General features: G+C 31.7%; 2 protein-coding genes and 1 long non-coding RNA gene across 3 annotated transcripts; all 3 read right to left on the bottom strand.

Moving 5' to 3' along the window:
* Nucleotides 1-494: 494 nt before the first annotated feature.
* On the bottom strand, nt 495-1,435 carry LOC135648818 (uncharacterized). Its single transcript, XR_010501102.1, has 2 exons — nt 1,340-1,435; nt 495-1,194 (listed from the first exon to the last, which is right to left on the bottom strand). It is a non-coding gene; the product is annotated as an uncharacterized LOC135648818 (long non-coding RNA).
* Nucleotides 1,436-7,873: 6,438 nt separating this feature from the next.
* Nucleotides 7,874-8,480, bottom strand: LOC135649102 (jacalin-related lectin 3-like). Its single transcript, XM_065167212.1, has 2 exons — nt 8,250-8,480; nt 7,874-8,119 (listed from the first exon to the last, which is right to left on the bottom strand). The coding sequence occupies exons 1-2, from the start codon at nt 8,478-8,480 to the stop codon at nt 7,874-7,876; spliced, it is 477 nt and encodes a 158-aa protein (XP_065023284.1).
* Nucleotides 8,481-16,746: 8,266 nt separating this feature from the next.
* Nucleotides 16,747-17,350, bottom strand: LOC135649101 (jacalin-related lectin 3-like). Its single transcript, XM_065167211.1, has 2 exons — nt 17,120-17,350; nt 16,747-16,992 (listed from the first exon to the last, which is right to left on the bottom strand). The coding sequence occupies exons 1-2, from the start codon at nt 17,348-17,350 to the stop codon at nt 16,747-16,749; spliced, it is 477 nt and encodes a 158-aa protein (XP_065023283.1).
* Between the last annotated feature and the right edge of the window lie 5,544 nt (nt 17,351-22,894).

The following is a 22,894-nucleotide window of genomic DNA, read 5'->3' as shown; positions in this document are numbered from 1 at the left end:
ATTTAAATTTGATGTGAAATTACATCGTGAATAATAACAATCAAGTGGACTCGGAGGGAGTGGCATAAAATCGCAATACTAGATTTACGAATTGGCATGTTAAAAGGATTGGTTGAGTTATTAGAGCTTTAGTTGAGTTATTGAAGGTTTCATTGTCGTGTTAAGGGATTGTTGATGCACGTCCATGACCCTCTTAGATTATGTTTATCGATGTTTTTTTGATGATTTTTTAAGATACAAATTGTACAAGCTGTGAAGTGTCTTGTTTGGTTGGTTGGAAGCATAGGGGTCGAAACAATCTATTTGCTCTATTATGGCACATATTTGCAGATATTAGATCATATAAGTTGGTGAAGCACAAGAATTTCCCTCTTGTTTATAATAGGGTGACTTAGAAGTTGGCATGTAGAGTTAGACTTATTATTATCGGATGGGCCTACGATGTGTTCAAAAGTCGAAAATGTTATCAATGAGACGCATCACATTATTAGTAGTGACAGAAGATAGACTTTATTTCACACTACTAAAACACACACCTAACTCAAACATAGATGCCAGTAACAGACATTGGCATCCTTATTCATCATGGCACACAAGGGTTGGCTAAGCCAGCATCACGTAGACTCCAAATGCAGTGAGATACTCTTCAGTTGCATGGCCAAAGAAGCCCTTAATCTCGTCATATTCTACGTTGACTTCAAAAAAGGTTCCACCCCCACCTCCATATGGACCGTATGTCTTTCCAAGATTGGTGGTAAACGTGAGCTGAGAGACGCATGGAAATTCAGAACAGTCGTATTTGACATACCCAGAAACGGAGGTGAGGTATTCATCTTGCATGAGAGTAAACTGCAAGGCAATTAGAGCGATGATACATTTAGCGATTTATATATTTGATAGCAGGTATTAGTAGGAGGGAGGGGAAGGCAAAATAATAGATGCATGGATGGATGGATGGAGGTCGGAGAGGCATGCCTGGAATAGTTCACCGCCGGGGCCTCCATATCTGGGAGTTACGCGAGTGGTTCCGTCGATGTCGAAGGTTATCTTAATGGAGTTTACGCATGAAGCAGCGCCAATGCTGATGCCAGTGATTTTGTCTGCAGGTTCCATGGCCCAACGAGACTCGTTGTCGCATGGACATTTGCGGACGCCCCCTCGGGCATGCGCGGCCGTCTTGATATGGTTTGAAGCCTGCACCACCATGCATCATCCATCACAAACCACATAGAGTTAGAATAGAAACTGCAGTACTACAGAATAGATAGGCCTCCATCTAAAGGAAGCAAAGCTATATTCTTTCGGTGGAGGCAGAGTATCTATATAGCGTCTCTCTCACCATCAGCGAGCTTATGAAGGAAGGAAGGAACTCCTCTCACACCGGATGATATGCAAACACAGTCGACTCGATGGGGGGAGAGAGGATGGATGGATGGGGGGGTATTTATAGAACCAAAAGGTGCATCAAGTTGTCCAATATTTATGTATGAATGGAACTTGTATTACTTAAAGTATTGGATTCATATTGACCAATTATAGGTTGGATTACTTAAAATATGACTTCCAAGTAGTCAATCTAATCCAAAGTCGGTAGAACTATTATCACTCCATGCTCATCTTCGTTTATAATACGAATGGTTTGCATTAAATCTTTATACGAATGATCCTATCTTCTACGTGTATTAACATCAAGCAGTCTCTCTTTTCTTTTTTTTCCTTCCTTCCTTTTCGGTTCAAACATGACTGTGCGATATCTTAACATCGCCTTCTTACCTTTGAATTCAAACTGGACAAAACAAATAGGGCTGATCATTTTCCACTGCATGCTGATCAGAAGACTCCCGGGAGTATTTTACTATTTTATTTTGATTAAAGAACTTTTACGAATAATACTCTTCTAGTCTTTCATTATGAATTTATGTTTGTCTCGTAGACCAATGAGCTTCGGTCATATTTAATTAAAATACCATAATAGTAATAGTGAAATTTGACATTGTAGATGATCCATTTCCATTCACCACACATTAGAATATCTATCTTGTATCTGTAAATAATGAATCTATTATTTCATACTTTTTTAACAGACTCCAAGCCAAACTATTGAAATTTGACATTGTAGATGATCCATTCCCATTCACCACACATTAGTATATCTATCTTGTATCTAAAAACAATGAATCCATTATTTCATACTTTTTTAACAGACTTACTGTTGAAAATTTTAAGTTTTCAGTAGTAATAGAAGTTGAATTTAAACCAATTGTTGCTGATCCGATGGAGATACATGATTATGCCAATAGTTTTACTATATTTGAATCAAGATTTTAGTTTATATTTTTTTGTATCTTATTAAATATCGCAACAACAGTATGAGAACAACAAAGAAAGATTTTTTAACTTTTATCATTTTATCTATTATTTTTATATTTTCATCCGTAAAACGATAACATTAAGATAATTGATTTAAATTTAACTTCCATTACTCGAAACTTGAACTTTCCGATGAAGGATATATTATTTTCATATACCAGATAGATGTAATAGTGTGGTAGATGGGAATGGATCATCTTCAATGTCGAAGATTAAGCTCATAGTATTGCTTTGCTGTCTTTTAATTAAATATGAACGAAGCCCAATGGTGTAGGAGACAAACATAAATGCATAATGAAAGACTAGAAGAGTATTATTCTTTTATGCATAATTAAATAATGACTTTGATGTCATATTAATTTTAATAACCCCAGCAGGATTAGTATGAAATTCTTTCAAAAAAAGTAAATGGTTTATCTTATGTATCTATTGAATAACCTCAGCAGGATTAGAATGGAATTTTGATGCATAATTCTTTCAACAAAGTAAATGGTTAATTTTAATAACCCCAGTAGGAAAGTTTGGTTTTTATATTAAGATATCATCCATGTATCTATTGAATATCCACTCGATTTAAATTAAATATTGACTATCAATTTTTTTCAAAATAATTATAGATTAATATTAAAATCTCGAAAGTGAAAGATCTAGGTTCATTTACCATAACATTATCGATTTTACTAACGAAAATATAAAAATAATAGGTAAACAAGTAAAAATAAAAAAAAATTATTATTCTCATACTGTTGTTGTGATATTTAACAAGATAAAAAAATATAAACTAAAATATTGATTTAAATATAGCAAAACTATTGATATAATCATGCATCTCCATGTAAATTGGTAATAATTAGTTTAAATTCAACTTTTATTACTACTCAAACTTGGACTTTCCAACAGTCCAATTTGAAGGATACATTATTTTCAGGTGCAAGATAGATGTAATAGTTTGGTGGATGGGAATGGATCATATAATATGTCCAATTTCACTAGTTTGGCTTGGAAGATTAAACTCACAGTATTTATTGCTTTGCTGGTCTTTTAATTAAATATGACCAAAGCCCAAATATCAGGAAGACAAACATAAATGCAAAAGACTAGAAGAGTATTATTCTTGTCTGAAGTCTTAAATAATGACTTTGAGGATTAGCATTGAATTCTTCCAAACACGTAAATGGTTATTATGAAAGTTTGAATGTTTTTTAGATTAAGATGCCATTCAAACATAGATGTATATTTAAATTAAATATTGACTATCAATTTTTTTTTAAACTAATTATATATTACCTTTGTAGTTAGACCTTCTTATTATATGGTATCTAGATTTCAAAATTTTATATTAAAATTCCTATAATTATAAAAGTAAAACATCTAAGACAATTTATCCTAATGTTGTCAATTTTATTGATAAAAATATAAAAATAATAGGTAAAAAAATAAAACTTTTTTTTAAAATCTTTCTTTGTTGTTCTCATACTGTTTTTGCGATATTTAAGAAGATACAAAAAAATATAAACTAAAATCTTGATTCAAATATAGTAAAACTATTGGCATAATCATGTATCTCCATCGAGGATCGGTAACATATCACATAACATAACATATCAGATTGGCATGTATACATCTCATATCACATAACATATCAAAAATCATATTCTAGCCTTTCAATTATGTCGAAGTATGCACGACTATTGACTTCATTTGGTCATATTTTAAATAAAACACACGCAAAAAGTATGACTTTGATCTTCCAAGCCAAACTAACATTATTTATTGGGTTAATAATAATAATAATAATAATAATAATAATAATAATAATAATTTATTGTTATTATAATTATTTATGCTCATCCTCTTTTCAAATATGACTTGAGAACCCGTCCAAATTCATTATTTGAAATTTCATCATGACTATCGGATTTTTATTTTGAATGACAATATATTCAAATATTAGTAGTTTCATCTTAAGCCTAAAATGATGTATACAATACAATAAAACGATAAAAATAAAAGCATCGAATCAATCTATTAACATCATGACATTTGGCTTGATACAAATATAAGGTTTTCTCAAGTGAGTGACACACCTACATGTATCTCAAATTTAGCGCAAAATATGATAGTTTTGTTCAAGGCTACGGTCCATAACAAATATAATGTAGTTTAGATTTTGACTTCAAAAATGGATGAGATAAAATAAATAGTAAAATTATAATTTTTATGATCGTATATTTATATGCTATAATTTATACCATATTAGCACTTGAAATTTATGATGCTATGCTTCTTTTCACAATTTCGATCTCTTTTAAAGAGTATATAAATGTATATATCTACCCTCCTTGTAATGGTCATCCACTTAGAAGAATTTGTTGATTATAAAAGGCTTGTTATGACTTTAAATAATCATGTCCAACATTATTTATCGAATTTACTTTTATGACGATGTCATCATGACTTCAATTGAGTATCTACGATATTTCTCTATTAAGGTATGACTATGACGATGTTATATCATATAAGTTAGTGAAGTACAAGTATTTCTTTATTGTTTTTAATTGATATATTGAGTTCGACTTATTATTATTACCGGATAGGCCCACGGTGTGTTTGAAATTCACAAATGTTAACAAAGAGACACGTCATATTATTAGTAGTGGCATATAATTGAAAATAGATTTTATTTCACACAACTCAAACAAACACCCAACTTAAACATAGATGCCAATAACAAATAGTTTCATCCTTATTCATCATGGCACACAAAGAGATAGATATTAAACACCCACTGCAAGAGTGGCACACATAGAGATAGAAATTAAACACCCTCTACAAGGGTTGGCTAAGCCAGCATCACGTAAACTCAAAAAGCATTGGGATATTCAGTAGTTGGATGACTAAAGAAGCTTTTAATCTCATCATATTTTATAGTAAAAGTGAAAATCTTATAATTTAATTTTTGATATTCATATGATAGTACTCTTTTATTATTTTCAAGAGAATGTTATTCCTCAAATCACTTAAATAATTGAAGAGATTGAATAATAAAATAACATTGATGAATTTCCACATGATGTTGGTATCGTCGCTAATGATCTTATAGAACAAACACAATAGGTAGTTTTGAGAATATCTCAAAAGAAAAAAAGATCTGTTATTTTTTTATTATTATGTGGTATATCTATAGGAATCATATTATGACATATTAATCAAATGGATATTTCATTATTTTCATAAGTGATGAAAAATAGTGATTTTGAAAATTGATATAGTGCAGAAAAAAAGAGTTGAAATCAATAAACCAGAATAGTAAATGAGAACTCATCGAATTACCTAATAACTATAAAAGAGTCTGTTATATAAACATGACTCAAAGAGTAATAACGAATGATATAAAAATCAAATATTTGGTCAAAATTTTTACTCATAAGGAAAGCATCGATCAAAACGAGATATTTTCTTTAGTTTTTTAAATAAACTTGTTAAGAATTGTCATGACATTAGTAACTTATTATGATTTGAGTTACATTATTTGAATGTAAAAATAAAATTTTTTTATGAAAATCTAGATTTATATAGATAACTTAAACGATTCGTATAGAAAATTAAAAAAAATAAAATTTGGTATGCAAATTTAGAAAATCCATTATGATATTAAACAAACTTCTACATAATCATGTATAAAGTTTTTTTATACTATTACTTTATTCAAATTTTAAAAAATACTATTGATCAATATTTAGATATGATAATTAGTAGGAGCTAATTTATTATATTGGTCTATATGTAGATAATATTTTTCTTACTAATAGGGATCATGGTTCATTGTACCAAACCAAAAAAAAAATTTCACAATGAATTTTAAGATAATTGATATGAATGAGGCATCTTACGTAATTAGTATTGAGATATTTAGTGATAGATATTAAGGATTGCTAGGGTTATCTTAAAAAATATCTATTAATCTAGTCATAGTGTGATTTAATATACAACTTTATTCAACAAATGATTAGATTAAAAATTTTGATCAAACCAAGTGTTTTTAAAATAACATAAAAAAATTTGATAAAGAAAAAATATTTATTATGTATGCGCAATTGAAATTCTATTATGCTCAGGCTTGTATCAAACCATATATCAATTTTGTAGTCAGAATACTGAATATATATTAGAGTTATCTGTTACAAAGAAAATAATATGATATATAGAAGAGATGAAGGATTATATGCTCACATATATGAGAATAGATTAGCTTGGAATAATAGTATTTTCAAATGTTGATTTTATAAATTACCTCGATAATAAGAAGTTCACTTTATATTTTATTATTAAGTAATATATTATTATATTTTTAATAATAAAAGCTGATTTTATGGTATGCTTTGAGGTTACCAATCAAACTTTATGATTGTAAAATTTTATCTCAGGACTTGATATGATCAGACTTAATTGTCAAGTCATTGAAGATAATTTGTGACATATCATAGTAGTTTTTTATATAAGAATAGCAAGTACTCTAGCAATTCTATGCATTATGGTAAAAAATACTTGGTGGTTAAAGAAAAGAGTTTAGAAATAATTAATATCAATTAAAAACATGAGTTCTATTATAATTGATTTCTAATTCATTCACTTAAAACTTATAGTCTAAAGCAATTGTAAAGAATATATTATTATGATTGGGTTTTTGAATAACCCATAAAAGATATGGTGATATATGTTTAAGTAGATATTATAATTGATCTTTTTATTTATGTAATTAAAATTATTTATTTCTGCTATCTTATTTATATTCATGCATGTACATATTATGATTGAATGTGCATAATAGGATTTTGATAAATAGATAAATTATAAGAGACATTTTTTACTATAATAGGAAGGACTAATAGCGTTATGGTATATAGAAGAAAGTATTAAATTTATGACAAACGATCGGTATGACTCACATTAGCAATTAGACTTAATGTGGTATTATTATGTTTATTAGACTTATTTACCTATTTTATAAAATTTATGTGCTTGTGTAAAATATTTTTTCAAAGATTTAGAATCTAATTAATAAAATTATTTTTAAATAATCTTTGTTTTATTATGATATGATTTCTTAAGATATGATATTGATGGGAGGGACTCTTTTTATTATAAACTTAATTAATCCTATCAAACTTGATTTATCAAATTTACTTTTGTGACAATCTCATGGCGACTTCAATTGAGTGTTTATGATATTGCTCAATTAAGGTACGACTATGGAGATGTTACACCATGTAAGTTAGTGAATTTATAGTAGGATGACTTAGAAGTGAGCATGGTAAGTTCGACTTATTATTACCGAATGGGCCAACAATGTGTTGAAAAGTCACAAACGTCACCAATGAGACACATCATAGCATTAATAAGATAGACTTTGTTTCACACTACTCAAACACACACCCAACTCAAACATAGATGCCAGTAACAGACAGTGGCATCCTTATTCATCATGGCACACAATGGTTGGTTAAGCCAGCATCACGTAGACTCCAAATGCAGTGAGATACTCTGTAGTTGCTTGTCCGAAGAAGCCCTTAATCTCGTCATATTCTACGTTGACTTCAAAAAAGGTTCCACCCCCACCTCCATATGGACCGTATGTCTTTCCAAGATTGGTGGTAAACGTGAGCTGAGAGACGCATGGAAATTCAGAACAGTCGTATTTGACATACCCAGAAACGGAGGTGAGGTATTCATCTTGCATGAGAGTAAACTGCAAGGCAATTAGAGCGATGATACATTTAGCGATTTATATATTTGATAGCAGGTATTAGTAGGAGGGAGGGGAAGGCAAAATAATAGATGCATGGATGGATGGATGGATGGAGGTCGGAGAGGCATGCCTGGAATAGTTCACCGCCGGGGCCTCCATATCTGGGAGTTACGCGAGTGGTTCCGTCGATGTCGAAGGTTATCTTAATGGAGTTTACGCATGAAGCAGCGCCAATGCTGATGCCAGTGATTTTGTCTGCAGGTTCCATGGCCCAACGAGACTCGTTGTCGCATGGACATTTGCGGACGCCCCCTCGGGCATGCGCGGCCGTCTTGATATGGTTTGAAGCCTGCACCACCATGCATCATCCATCACAAACCACATAGAGTTAGAATAGAAACTGCAGTACTACAGAATAGATAGGCCTCCATCTAAAGGAAGCAAAGCTATATTCTTTCGGTGGAGGCAGAGTATCTATATAGCGTCTCTCTCACCATCAGCGAGCTTATGAAGGAAGGAACTCCTCTCACACCGGATGATATGCAAACCCAGTCGACTCGATGGGGGGAGAGAGGATGGATGGATGGGGGGGTATTTATAGAACCAAAAGGTGCATCAAGTTGTCCAATATTTATGTATGAATGGAACTTGTATTACTTAAAGCATTGGATTCATATTGACCAATTATAGGTTGGATTACTTAAAATATGACTTCCAAGTAGTCAATCTCAATCCAAAGTCGGTAGAACTATTATCACTCCATGCTCATCTTCGTTTATAATACGAATGGTTTGCATTAAATCTTTATCTATCTTGTATCTGTAAATAATGAATCTATTATTTCATACTTTTTTAACAGACTCCAAGCCAAACTATTGAAATTTGACATTGTAGATGATCCATTCCCATTCACCACACATTAGTATATCTATCTTGTATCTAAAAACAATGAATCCATTATTTCATACTTTTTTAACAGACTTACTGTTGAAAATTTTAAGTTTCCAGTAGTAATAGAAGTTGAATTTAAACCAATTGTTGCTGATCCGATGGAGATACATGATTATGCCAATAGTTTTACTATATTTGAATCAAGATTTTAGTTTATATTTTTTTGTATCTTATTAAATATCGCAACAACAGTATGAGAACAACAAAGAAAGATTTTTTAACTTTTATCTTTTTATCTATTATTTTTATATTTTCATCCGTAAAATCGATAACATTAAGATAATTGATTTAAATTGAACTTCCATTACTCGAAACTTGAACTTTCCAATGAAGGATACATTATTTTCATATACCAGATAGATGTAATAGTGTGGTAGATGCGAATGGATCATCTTCAATGTCGAAGATTAAGCTCATAGTAATGCTTTGTTGTCTTTTAATTAAATATGTTATTCGTGGGCTACGTCCCTATGCCACACACAAGATAGTGCCAAGATATAAACCTTGCATCTTCATAGGATATTCTCTTGAACATAATACCTTTTGGTGCTATGAACCAAAAACTCAAAAAGTCTTTATTTCACGTTATGGTGTTTTTGTGGAGTCTGCCTTTCTATTTCAAAACCATGAGTCTTCTCCTATACAGGCCACTCTAACAACTATACATCACTGGAGTATTCTATCGATCCCCTCAAACAAACTTCTTCCCACACCATCCAGTCCTTTTCTTCAAGATCCACACTCTTTTATTCTCTCGGTTCAACAGCTCCCCACTCCCTTCATTCCTTCTCTTCCTTTTTCACAAGCCTCCCCTACTACTGAAGTAATATCCTCAGAAATATAATAACCTTCTTTATCTATTGCCACTGATATACTTCAGCCTATCCCGACCCCTGTTGACGCCTCTCCACCACCCATACCAATAACACAACTTACAGTTCCTAGACATCTAATGACACCATGCTCAAAATATGGTATCTTTAAACCACGTTAGGTTCTCGACCTGCATGCTATCACCAAATCCTCTCCCGAGACCAATGAACCCACCACAATTACTTAAGTCCAAAAATCTCCTCACTAGCGTAAAGCCATGTGTGAAGAATATGATGCTCTACTCCATAACTCCACATGGACTCTTGTACCTTTTCATTCTACACAAAACATTATCGGGTGTAAATGGGTCTTCCGAATTAAACGGAACCCCAACAGGTCCATTGCTCGATATAAAGCACGATTAGTAGTCAAAGGGTTTCATCAATGATCTGGAGTTGACTTCACAAAGACTTTTAGTCCTATAGTTAAACCCACAACAATTCGCCTTATTCTAAGTTTGGCTATCTCCAAAGGCTGGCATTTACGACAACTGGATATTAACAATGCCTTTTTATAGGGGACTCTAACTGAAGATATCGTTATGTAGCAACCCCCTGGCTTTGTTCATCACTAGTATCTGAGACATGTTTGTAAATTATAAAAAGTCATTTATGGACTCCGTCAAGCTCCAAGAGCTTGGTATACTGAACTTGGATCGTTTCTAATATCAACTGGCTTCATCAACTCCAAGTATGATACCTCTTTATTCCTACGATAACAACATGGAAATACAATATATCTTCTAGTATATATAGATGATATTACTGTTATAGGCAATGATCCCTTGGAGATTCAGACATTTTTAAAGCAATTGGCTGATCGATTCTCTCTCAAAGACCCTTGAGCTACTTTTTGGGAATGGAAGCAACATTTACATCCTCAGGTCTCCTTCTCTCACAAAGAAAGTATATTCAAAACTTATTATAAAAGACAAATATGCAGGATACGAAAGAAGTTGCTACTCCTCTCTCTACTAGTGAATCACTCAAATTATGTGATGATAGCCCTACCACGGACTCAACTCAATACTGACAAGTACTTGGCTCCTTACAGTACTTGGCTCTCACCCGTTCAGATATCTCATTTGCAGTCAATAAATTATCTCAATACATGCACCAGCCTTCTTCTACTATGCGTTGGCCTGCGGTTAAATGAATTTTGTGGTATCTTAAAGCCACCCTTAATCATGGTCTCTTTTTCTATAAAACCACCCCACTTTATCTCCATACCTTTGCTGATGATGATTGGGCGAGAAACTTTGATGATAGAACCTCCACGTCAGGGTATGTCATCTTTCTTGGATCTAATCCAATAAGTTGAAGTTCTAAGAAATAAAAGATAGTGGCCTGGTCTACAACTGAAGCTGATTATCATGCTATTGCTACCACTGTCGCTAAACTCAATTGGGTCACAATTCTCCTCAAGGAACTCAAAGTCAGCTCTACCCATACTCTTATAATATATTATGACAATGTTGGAGCTACCTACTTATGTGTCAATCTAGTGTTTCACTCAAGCATGAAACACATTACCATCGACTTTCAACTAGCAGACTCACTCACGAAGCCCGCAAACTATTTTTGTTGCATCGGTCCAAGATCGATATCCTTGACGGGAGCTCGATCTTTCCTTGACGGGAGCTCGATTTTGCCGGGGGCATGATAACAGAGAGATTTTCTCAACTGCATAGCAGATGAGATTTCCTCAATTGCATGAGAAAATCTCTCTGCACAGTTAAAGAAATCTTCTCTTTCATCGTGTATAAATAGACTTTATGTGATACTAACTGAAATATGCTTTTCTCTTTCCTTTACAATTTCATTTTCATTCTCTTATTTTATTGATTGTATTTCCAATAATAAGTGTCAAATTCATGAGGAAACAAACCTCTTTGCAACAAGACAGTTTTCATCATCAGATTGGATCTTATTTACAACACCTATAGATTCTCTTGAAGGTAAGTCTATCGGATCCCAAGTGTGAGTTTTGGTGAATGCATCATATTCTTCATCTGTATCCTTTTTAATTGAGTCAAAGGTTCATATGCCTTTTCAGAATGATGAAGAATACTGGTATGAGAATTTATCTTGAAAGGAGCCGTAGTTGGACTATCGAATTGAGATCTCCTCAACTATGTTGAAGAGATGTCGTAAATCTATTGAGGAAAATCCTTCTCTGTCGAGAAAAACTCTTTCTAACATGTATAAATAAGGAGTATTGTATTGTTTCAACTCAATGTATTCTTTTCATTTGTATTTTATTTCTATCAAATTCTTCTAGACATTGTCACTAAAACTCCATAATTGTCATATACTAATAACTTGTTCAGGTCTTTTTACAAGAGAGAAAGAGAGGAAATTAAAAAAAAGAATTTATTTTTTTATTTTTCTTTGTTATTCTCATACTGTTGTTGTAATGATATTTACAAAGATAAAGAAAATATCGACTAAAATATTAATTCAAATATAAGAAAACTATTGGCATAATCATGTATCTATAAGTCCTATTATAAATTCACTAACTTATATGATGTAACATCTCCATAGTCGTACCTTAATTGAGCAATATTTAATTAATTTTTAAAAAAAATTAATAGTCAATATTTAATTTAAATTGAGTAGATATTCGATGGATACATTCATATATAGATGACATCTTAATCTTAAAAAACATTCAAACTTTCATAGTGACCATTTAAGTGTTTGAAAGAATTCAATACTTCTCCTACTGGGAGTCATTAAAATTAATATAACATCAAAGTCATTATTTAAAACTTCACAATCGTTCTTTAGTCGATCCTTCCACCCATGTACACCAACTCGATTATCCTCTCTATATAACCAACATGGGACATATTGAATGCACCAAGATTAGAATCCATAATACATAGATTGGCATGTATGCATCTCATATCACATAACATATCAGAAATCATATTCTAGCCTTTCAATTATGTCGAAGTATGCACGACTATTGACTTCATTTGGTCATATTTTAATTAAAACACACGCAAAAAGTATGATTTTGATCTTCCAAGCCAAACTAACATTATTTATTGGGTTAATAATAATAATAATAATAATAATAATAATAATAATTTATTGTTATTATAATTATTTATGCTCCTCCTCTTTTCAAATATGACTTGAGAGCCCGTCCAAATACATTATTTGAAATTTCATCATGACTATCGGATTTTTATTTTGAATGACAATATATTCAAATATTAGTAGTTTCATCTTAAGCCTAAAATGATGTATACAATACAATAAAACGATAAAAATAAAAGCATCGAATCAATCTATTAACATCATGACATTTGGCTTGATACAAATATAAGGTTTTCTCAAGTGAGTGACACACCTACATGTATCTCAAATTTAGCGCAAAATACGATAGTTTTATTCAAGGCTACGGACCATAACAAATATAATGTAGTTTAGATTTTGACTTCAAAAATGGATGAGATAAAATAAATAGTAAAATTATAATTTTTATGATCGTATATTTATATGCTATAATTTATACCATATTAGCACTTGAAATTTATGATGCTATGCTTCTTTTCACAATTTCGATCTCTTTTAAAGAGTATATAAATGTATATATCTACCCTCTTGGTCATCCACTTAGAAGAATTTGTTGATTATAAAAGGCTTGTTATGACTTTAAATAATCATGTCCAACATTATTTATCGAATTTACTTTTATGACGATGTCATCATGACTTCAATTGAGTATCTACGATATTTCTCTATTAAGGTATGACTATGACAATGTTATATCATATAAGTTAGTGAAGTACAAGTATTTCTTTATTGTTTTTAATTGATAATTGAGTTCGACTTATTATTATTACCGGATAGGCCCACGGTGTCTTTGAAAGTCACAAATGTTAACAAAGAGACACGTCATATTATTAGTAGTGGCATATAATTGAAAATAGATTTTATTTCACACAACTCAAACAAACACCCAACTTAAACATAGATGCCAATAACAAATAGTTTCATCCTTATTCATCATGGCACACAAAGAGATAGATATTAAACACCCACCGCAAGAGTGGCACACATAGAGATAGAAATTAAACACCCTCTACAAGGGTTGGCTAAGCCAGCATCACGTAAACTCCAAAAGCATTGGGATATTCAGTAGTTGGATGACTAAAGAAGCTTTTAATCTCATCATATTTTATAGTAAAAGTGAAAATCTTATAATTTAATTTTTGATATTCATATGATAGTACTCTTTTATTATTTTCAAGAGAATGTTATTCCTCAAATCACTTAAAGAATTGAAGAGATTGAATAATAAAATAACATTGACGAATTTCCACATGATGTTGGTATCGTCGCTAATGATCTTATAGAACAAACACAATAGGTAGTTTTGAGAATATCTCAAAAGAAAAAAAGATTTGTTATTTTTTTATTATTATGTGGTATATCTATAGGAATCATATTATGACATATTAATCAAATGGATATTTCATTATTTTCATAAGTGATGAAAAATAGTGATTTTGAAAATTGATATAGTGCAGAAAAAAAGATTTGAAATCAATAAACCAGAATAGTAAATGAGAACTCATCGAATTACCTAATAACTATAAAAGAGTCTGTTATATAAACATGACTCAAAGAGTAATAACGAATGATATAAAAATCAGATATTTGGTCAAAATTTTTACTCATAAGGAAAGCATCGATCAAAACGAGATATTTTCTTTAGTTTTTTAAATAAACTTGTTAAGAATTGTCATGACAATAGTAGCTTATTATGATTTGAGTTACATTATTTGAATGTAAAAATAAAATTTTTTTATGAAAATCTAGATTTATATAGATAACTTAAACGATTCGTATTGAAAATAAAAAAAAATAAAATTTGGTATGCAAATTTAGAAAATCCATTATGATATTAAACAAACTTCTACATAATCATGTATAAAGTTTTTTATACTATTACTTTATTCATATTTTAAAAAATACTATTGATCAATATTTAGATATGATAATTAGTAGGAGCTAATTTATTATATTAGTCTATATGTAGATAATATTTTTCTTACTAATAGGGATCATGGTTCATTGTACCAAACCAAAAAAAAATTTCACAATGAATTTTAAGATAATTGATATGAATGAGGCATCTTATGTAATTAGTATTGAGATATTTAGTGATAGATATTAAGGATTGCTAGGGTTATCTTAAAAAATATCTATTAATCTAGTCATAGTGTGATTTAATATACAACTTTATTCAACAAATGATTAGATTAAAAATTTTGATCAAACCAAGTGTTTTTAAAATAACATAAAAAAATCTGATAAAGAAAAAATATTTATTATGTATGCACAATTGAAATTCTATTATGCTCAAGCTTGTATCAAACCATATATCAATTTTGTAGTCAGAATACTGAATATATATTAGAGTTATCTGTTACGAAGAAAATAATATGATATATAGAAGAGACGAAGGAATATATGCTCACATATATGAAAATAGATTAGCTTGGAATAATAGTATTTTCAAATGTTGATTTTATAAATTACCTCGATAATAAGAAGTCCACTTTATATTTTATTATTAAGTAATATATTATTATATTTTTAATAATAAAAGCTGATTTTATGGTATGCTTTGAGGTTACTAATCAAACTTTATAATTGTAAAATTTTATCTCAGGACTTGATATAATCAGACTTAATTGTCAAGTCATCGAAGATAATTTGTGACATATCATAGTAGTTTTTTATATAAGAATAGTAAGTACTCTAGCAATTCTATGCATTATGGTAAAAAATACTTGGTGGTTAAAGAAAAGAGTTTAGAAATAATTAATATCAATTAAAAACATGAGTTCTATTATAATTGATTTCTAATTCATTCACTTAAAACTTATAGTCTAAAGCAGTTGTAAATAATATATTATTATGATTGGGTTTTTGAATAACCCATAAAAGATATGGTGATATATGTTTAAGTAGATATTATAATTGATCTTTTTATTTATGTAATTAAAATGATTTATTTTTGCTATCTTATTTATATTCATGCATGTACATATTATGATTGAATGTGCATAATAGGATTTTGATAAATAGATAAATTATAAGAAACATTTTTTAGTATAATAGAAAGGACTAATAGCGTTATGGTATATAGAAGAAAGTATTAAATTTATGACAAACGATCGGTATGACTCACATTAGCAATTAGACTTAATGTGGTATTATTATGTTTATTAGACTTATTTACCTATTTTATAAAATTTATGTGCACGTGTAAAATATTTTTTTCAAAGATTTAGAATCTAATTAATAAAATTATTTTTAAATAATCTTTGTTTTATTATGATATGATTTCTTAAGATATGATATTGATTGGAGGGACTCTTTTTATTATGAACTTAATTAATCCTATTAAACTTGATTTATCAAATTTACTTTTGTGACAATCTCATGGCGACTTCAATTGAGTGTTTATGATATTGCTCAATTAATGTACGACTATGGAGATGTTACACCATGTAAGTTAGTGAATTTATAGTAGGATGACTTAGAAGTGAGCATGGTAAGTTCGACTTATTATTACCGAATGGGCCAACAATGTGTTGAAAAGTCACAAACGTCACCAATGAGACACATCATAGCATTAATAAGATAGACTTTATTTCACACTACTCAAACACACACCCAACTCAAACATAGATGCCAGTAACAGACATTGGCATCCTTATTCATCATGGCACACAGAGATAGAGATAGATAGTCAACACCCTCCACAAGGGTTGGCTAAGCCAGCATCACGTAGACTCCAAATGCAGTGAGATACTCTGTAGTTGCTTGTCCGAAGAAGCCCTTAATCTCGTCATATTCTACGTTGACTTCAAAAAAGGTTCCACCCCCACCTCCATATGGACCGTATGTCTTTCCAAGATTGGTGGTAAACGTGAGCTGAGAGACGCATGGAAATTCAGAACAGTCGTATTTGACATACCCAGAAACGGAGGTGAGGTATTCATCTTGCATGAGAGTAAACTGCAAGGCAATTAGAGCGATGATACATTTAGCGATTTATATATTTGATAGCAGGTATTAGTAGGAGGGAGGGGAAGGCAAAATAATAGATGCATGGATGGATGGATGGATGGTCGGAGAGGCATGCCTGGAATAGTTCACCGCCGGGGCCTCCATATCTGGGAGTTACGCGAGTGGTTCCGTCGATGTCGAAGGTTATCTTAATGGAGTTTACGCATGAAGCAGCGCCAATGCTGATGCCAGTGATTTTGTCTGCAGGTTCCATGGCCCAACGAGACTCGTTGTCGCATGGACATTTGCGGACGCCCCCTCGGGCATGCGCGGCCGTCTTGATATGGTTTGAAGCCTGCACCACCATGCATCATCCATCACAAACCACAAAGAGTTAGAATAGAAACTGCAGTACTACAGAATAGATAGGCCTCCATCTAAAGGAAGCAAAGCTATATTCTTTCGGTGGAGGCAGAGTATCTATATAGCGTCTCTCTCACCATCAGCGAGCTTATGAAGGAAGGAACTCCTCTCACACCGGATGATATGCAAACACAGTCGACTCGATGGGGGGAGAGAGGATGGATGGATGGGGGGGTATTTATAGAACCAAAAGGTGCATCAAGTTGTCCAATATTTATGTATGAATGGAACTTGTATTACTTAAAGCATTGGATTCATATTGACCAATTATAGGTTGGATTACTTAAAATATGACTTCCAAGTAGTCAATCTCAATCCAAAGTCGGTAGAACTATTATCACTCCATGCTCATCTTCGTTTATAATACGAATGGTTTGCATTAAATCTTTATACGAATGATCCTATCTTCTACGTGTATTAACATCAAGCAGTCTCTGTTTTCTTTTTTTTCTTTCCTTCCTTTTCGGTTCAAACATGACTGTGCGATATCTTAACACCGCCTTCTTACCTTTGAATTCAAACTGGACAAAACAAATAGGGCTGATCATTTTCCACTGCATGCTGATCAGAAGACTCCCGGGAGTATTTTACTATTTTATTTTGATTAAAGAACTTTTACGAATAATACTCTTCTAGTCTTTCATTATGAATTTATGTTTGTCTCGTAGACCAATGGGCTTCGGTCATATTTAATTAAAATACCATAATAGCAATACTGTGGGCTTAATCTTCCAAGCCAAACTAGTGAAATTTGACATTGTAGATGATCCATTTCCATTCACCACACATTAGTATATCTATCTTGTATCTGTAAATAATGAATCTATTATTTCATACTTTTTTAACAGACTCCAAGCCAAACTATTGAAATTTGACGTTTAGGATGATCCATTCCCATTCACCACACATTAGTATATCTATCTTGTATCTAAAAACAATGAATCCATTATTTCATACTTTTTTAACAGACTTACTGTTGAAAATTTTAAGTTTCCAGTAGTAATAGAAGTTGAATTTAAACCAATTGTTGCTGATCCGATGGAGATACATGATTATGCCAATAGTTTTACTATATTTGAATCAAGATTTTAGTTTATATTTTTTTGTATCTTATTAAATATCGCAACAACAGTATGAGAACAACAAAGAAAGATTTTTTAACTTTTATCTTTTTATCTATTATTTTTATATTTTCATCCGTAAAATCGATAACATTAAGATAATTGATTTAAATTGAACTTCCATTACTCGAAACTTGAACTTTCCAATGAAGGATACATTATTTTCATATACCAGATAGATGTAATAGTGTGGTAGATGCGAATGGATCATCCTCAATGTCGAAGATTAAGCTCATACTATTGCTTTGTTGTCTTTTAATTAAATATGTTATTCGTGGGCTACGTCCCTATGCCCCACACAAGATAGTGCCAAGATATAAACCTTGCATCTTCATAGGATATTCTCTTGAACATAATACATTTTGGTGCTATGAACCAAAAACTCAAAAAGTCTTTATTTCACGTTATGGTGTTTTTGTGGAGTCTGCCTTTCTATTTCAAAACCATGAGTCTTCTCCTATACAGGCCACTCTAACAACTATACATCACTGGAGTATTATATCGATCCCCTCAAACAAACTTCTTCCCACACCATCCAGTCCTTTTCTTCAAGATCCACACTCTTTTATTCTCCCGGTTCAACAGCTCCCCACTCCCTTCATTCCTTCTCTTCCTTTTTAACAAGCCTCCCCTACTACTGAAGTAATATCCTCAGAAATACAATAAACTTCTTTATCTATTGCCACTGATATACTTCAGCCTATCTCGACCCCTGTTGACGCCTCTCCACCACCCATACCAATAACACAACTTACAGTTCCTAGACATCTAATGACACTATGCTCAAAATATGGTATCTTTAAACCACGTTAGGTTCTCGACCTGCATGCTATCACCAAATCCTCTCCCGAGACCAATGAACCCACCACAATTACTTAAGTCCAAAAATCTCCTCACTAGCGTAAAGCCATGTGTGAAGAATATGATGCTCTACTCCATAACTCCACATGGACTCTTGTACCTTTTCATTCTACACAAAACATTATCGGGTGTAAATGGGTCTTCCGAATTAAACGAAACCCCAACAGGTCCATTGCTCGATATAAAGCACGATTAGTAGTCAAAGGGTTTCATCAATGATCTGGAGTTGACTTCACAAAGACTTTTAGTCCTATAGTTAAACCCACAACAATTCGCCTTATTCTAAGTTTGGCTATCTCCAAAGGCTGGCATTTACGACAACTGTATATTAACAATGCCTTTTTATAGGGGACTCTAACTGAAGATATCTTTATGTAGCAACCCCCTGGCTTTGTTCATCACTAGTATCCGAGACATGTCTGTAAATTATAAAAAGTCATTTATGGACTCCGTCAAGCTCCAAGAGCTTGGTATACTGAACTTGGATCGTTTCTAATATCAACTGGCTTCATCAACTCCAAGTATGATACCTCTTTATTCCTACGATAACAACATGGAAATACAATATATCTTCTAGTATATATAGATGATATTACTGTTATAGGCAATGATCCCTTGGAGATTCAGACATTTTTAAAGCAATTGGCTGATCGATTCTCTCTCAAAGACCCTTGAGCTACTTTTTGGGAATGGAAGCAACATTTACATCCTCAGGTCTCCTTCTCTCACAAAGAAAGTATATTCAAAACTTATTATAAAAGACAAATATGCAGGATACGAAAGAAGTTGCTACTCCTCTCTCTACTAGTGAATCACTCAAATTATGTGATAATAGCCCTACCACGGACTCAACTCAATACTGACAAGTACTTGGCTCCTTACAGTACTTGGCTCTCACCCGTTCAGATATCTCATTTGCAGTCAATAAATTATCTCAATACATGCACCAGCCTTCTTCTACTATGCGTTGGCCTGCGGTTAAATGAATTTTGTGGTATCTTAAAGCCACCCTTAATCATGGTCTCTTTTTCTATAAAACCACTCCACTTTATCTCCATACCTTTGCTGATGATGATTGGGCGAGAAACTTTGATGATAGAACCTCCACGTCAGGGTATGTCATCTTTCTTGGATCTAATTCAATAAGTTGAAGTTCTAAGAAGCAAAAGATAGTGGCCTGGTCTACAACTGAAGCTGATTATCATGCTATTGCTACCACTGTCGCTAAACTCAATTGGGTCACAATTCTCCTCAAGGAACTCAAAGTCAGCTCTACCCATACTCTTATAATATATTATGACAATGTTGGAGCTACCTACTTATGTGTCAATCTAGTGTTTCACTCAAGCATGAAACACATTACCATCGACTTTCAACTAGCAGACTCACTCACGAAGCCCGCAAACTATTTTTGTTGCATCGGTCCAAGATCGATATCCTTGACGGGAGCTCGATCTTTCCTTGACGGGAGCTCGATTTTGCCGGGGGCATGATAACAGAGAGATTTTCTCAACTGCATAGCAGATGAGATTTCCTCAATTGCATGAGGAAATCTCTCTGCTCAGTTAAAGAAATCTTCTCTTTCATCGTGTATAAATAGACTTTATGTGATACTAACTGAAATATGCTTTTCTTTTTTCCTTTACAATTTCATTTTCATTCTCTTATTTTATTGATTGTATTTCCAATAATAAGTGTCAAATTCATGAGGAAACAAACCTCTTTGCAACAAGACAGTTTTCATCATCAGATTGGATCTTATTTACAACACCTATAGATTCTCTTGAAGGTAAGTATATCGGATCCCAAGTGTGAGTTTTGGTGAATGCATCATATTCTTCATCTGTATCCTTTTTAATTGAGTCAAAGGTTCATATGCCTTTTCAGAATGATGAAGAATACTGGTATGAGAATTTATCTTGAAAGGAGCCGTAGTTGGACTATCGAATTGAGATCTCCTCAACTATGTTGAAGAGATATCGTAAATCTATTGAGGAAAATCCTTCTCTGTCGAGAAAAACTCTTTCTAACATGTATAAATAAGGAGTATTGTATTGTTTCAACTCAATGTATTCTTTTCATTTGTATTTTATTTCTATCAAATTCTTCTAGACATTGTCACTAAAACTCCATAATTGTCATATACTAATAACTTGTCCAGGTCTTCTTACAAGAGAGAAAGAGAGGAAATTAAAAAAAAGAATTTATTTTTTTATTTTTCTTTGTTATTCTCATACTGTTGTTGTAATGATATTTACGAAGATAAAGAAAATATCGACTAAAATATTAATTCAAATATAAGAAAACTATTGGCATAATCATGTATCTATAAGTCCTATTATAAATTCACTAACTTATATGATGTAACATCTCCATAGTCGTACCTTAATTGAGCAATATTTAATTAATTTTAAAAAAAATTAATAGTCAATATTTAATTTAAATTGAGTAGATATTCGATGGATACATTCATATATAGATGACATCTTAATCTTAAAAAACATTCAAACTTTCATAGTGACCATTTAAGTGTTTGAAAGAATTCAATACTTCTCCTACCGGGGGTCATTAAAATTAATATAACATCAAAGTCATTATTTAAAACTTCACGATCGTTCTTTAGTCGATCCTTCCACCCATGTACACCAACTCGATTATCCTCTCTATATAACCAACATGGGACATATTGAATGCACCAAGATTAGAATCCATAATACATAGATTGGCATGTATGCATCTCATATCACATAACATATCAGAAATCATATTCTAGCCTTTCAATTATGTCGAAGTATGCACGACTATTGACTTCATTTGGTCATATTTTAATTAAAACACACGCAAAAAGTATGATTTTGATCTTCCAAGCCAAACTAACATTATTTATTGGGTTAATAATAATAATAATAATAATAATAATAATAATAATAATAATTTATTGTTATTATAATTATTTATGCTCCACCTCTTTTCAAATATGACTTGAGAGCCCGTCCAAATGCATTATTTGAAATTTCATCATGACTATCGGATTTTTATTTTGAATGACAATATATTCAAATATTAGTAGTTTCATCTTAAGCCTAAAATGATGTATACAATACAATAAAACGATAAAAATAAAAGCATCGAATCAATCTATTAACATCATGACATTTGGCTTGATACAAATATAAGGTTTTCTCAAGTGAGTGACACACCTACATGTATCTCAAATTTAGCGCAAAATACGATAGTTTTATTCAAGGCTACGGTCCATAACAAATATAATGTAGTTTAGATTTTGACTTCAAAAATGGATGAGATAAAATAAATAGTAAAATTATAATTTTTATGATCGTATATTTATATGCTATAATTTATACCATATTAGCACTTGAAATTTATGATGCTATGCTTCTTTTCACAATTTCGATCTCTTTTAAAGAGTATATAAATGTATATATCTACCCTCCTTGTAATGGTCATCCACTTAGAAGAATTTGTTGATTATAAAAGGCTTGTTA

Source organism: Musa acuminata, chromosome BXJ3-9 (genome assembly GCF_036884655.1).
Source record: "Musa acuminata AAA Group cultivar baxijiao chromosome BXJ3-9, Cavendish_Baxijiao_AAA, whole genome shotgun sequence".
NCBI lineage: Eukaryota > Viridiplantae > Streptophyta > Magnoliopsida > Zingiberales > Musaceae > Musa > Musa acuminata.
This window is presented reverse-complemented; position numbering and strand designations above follow the sequence as displayed.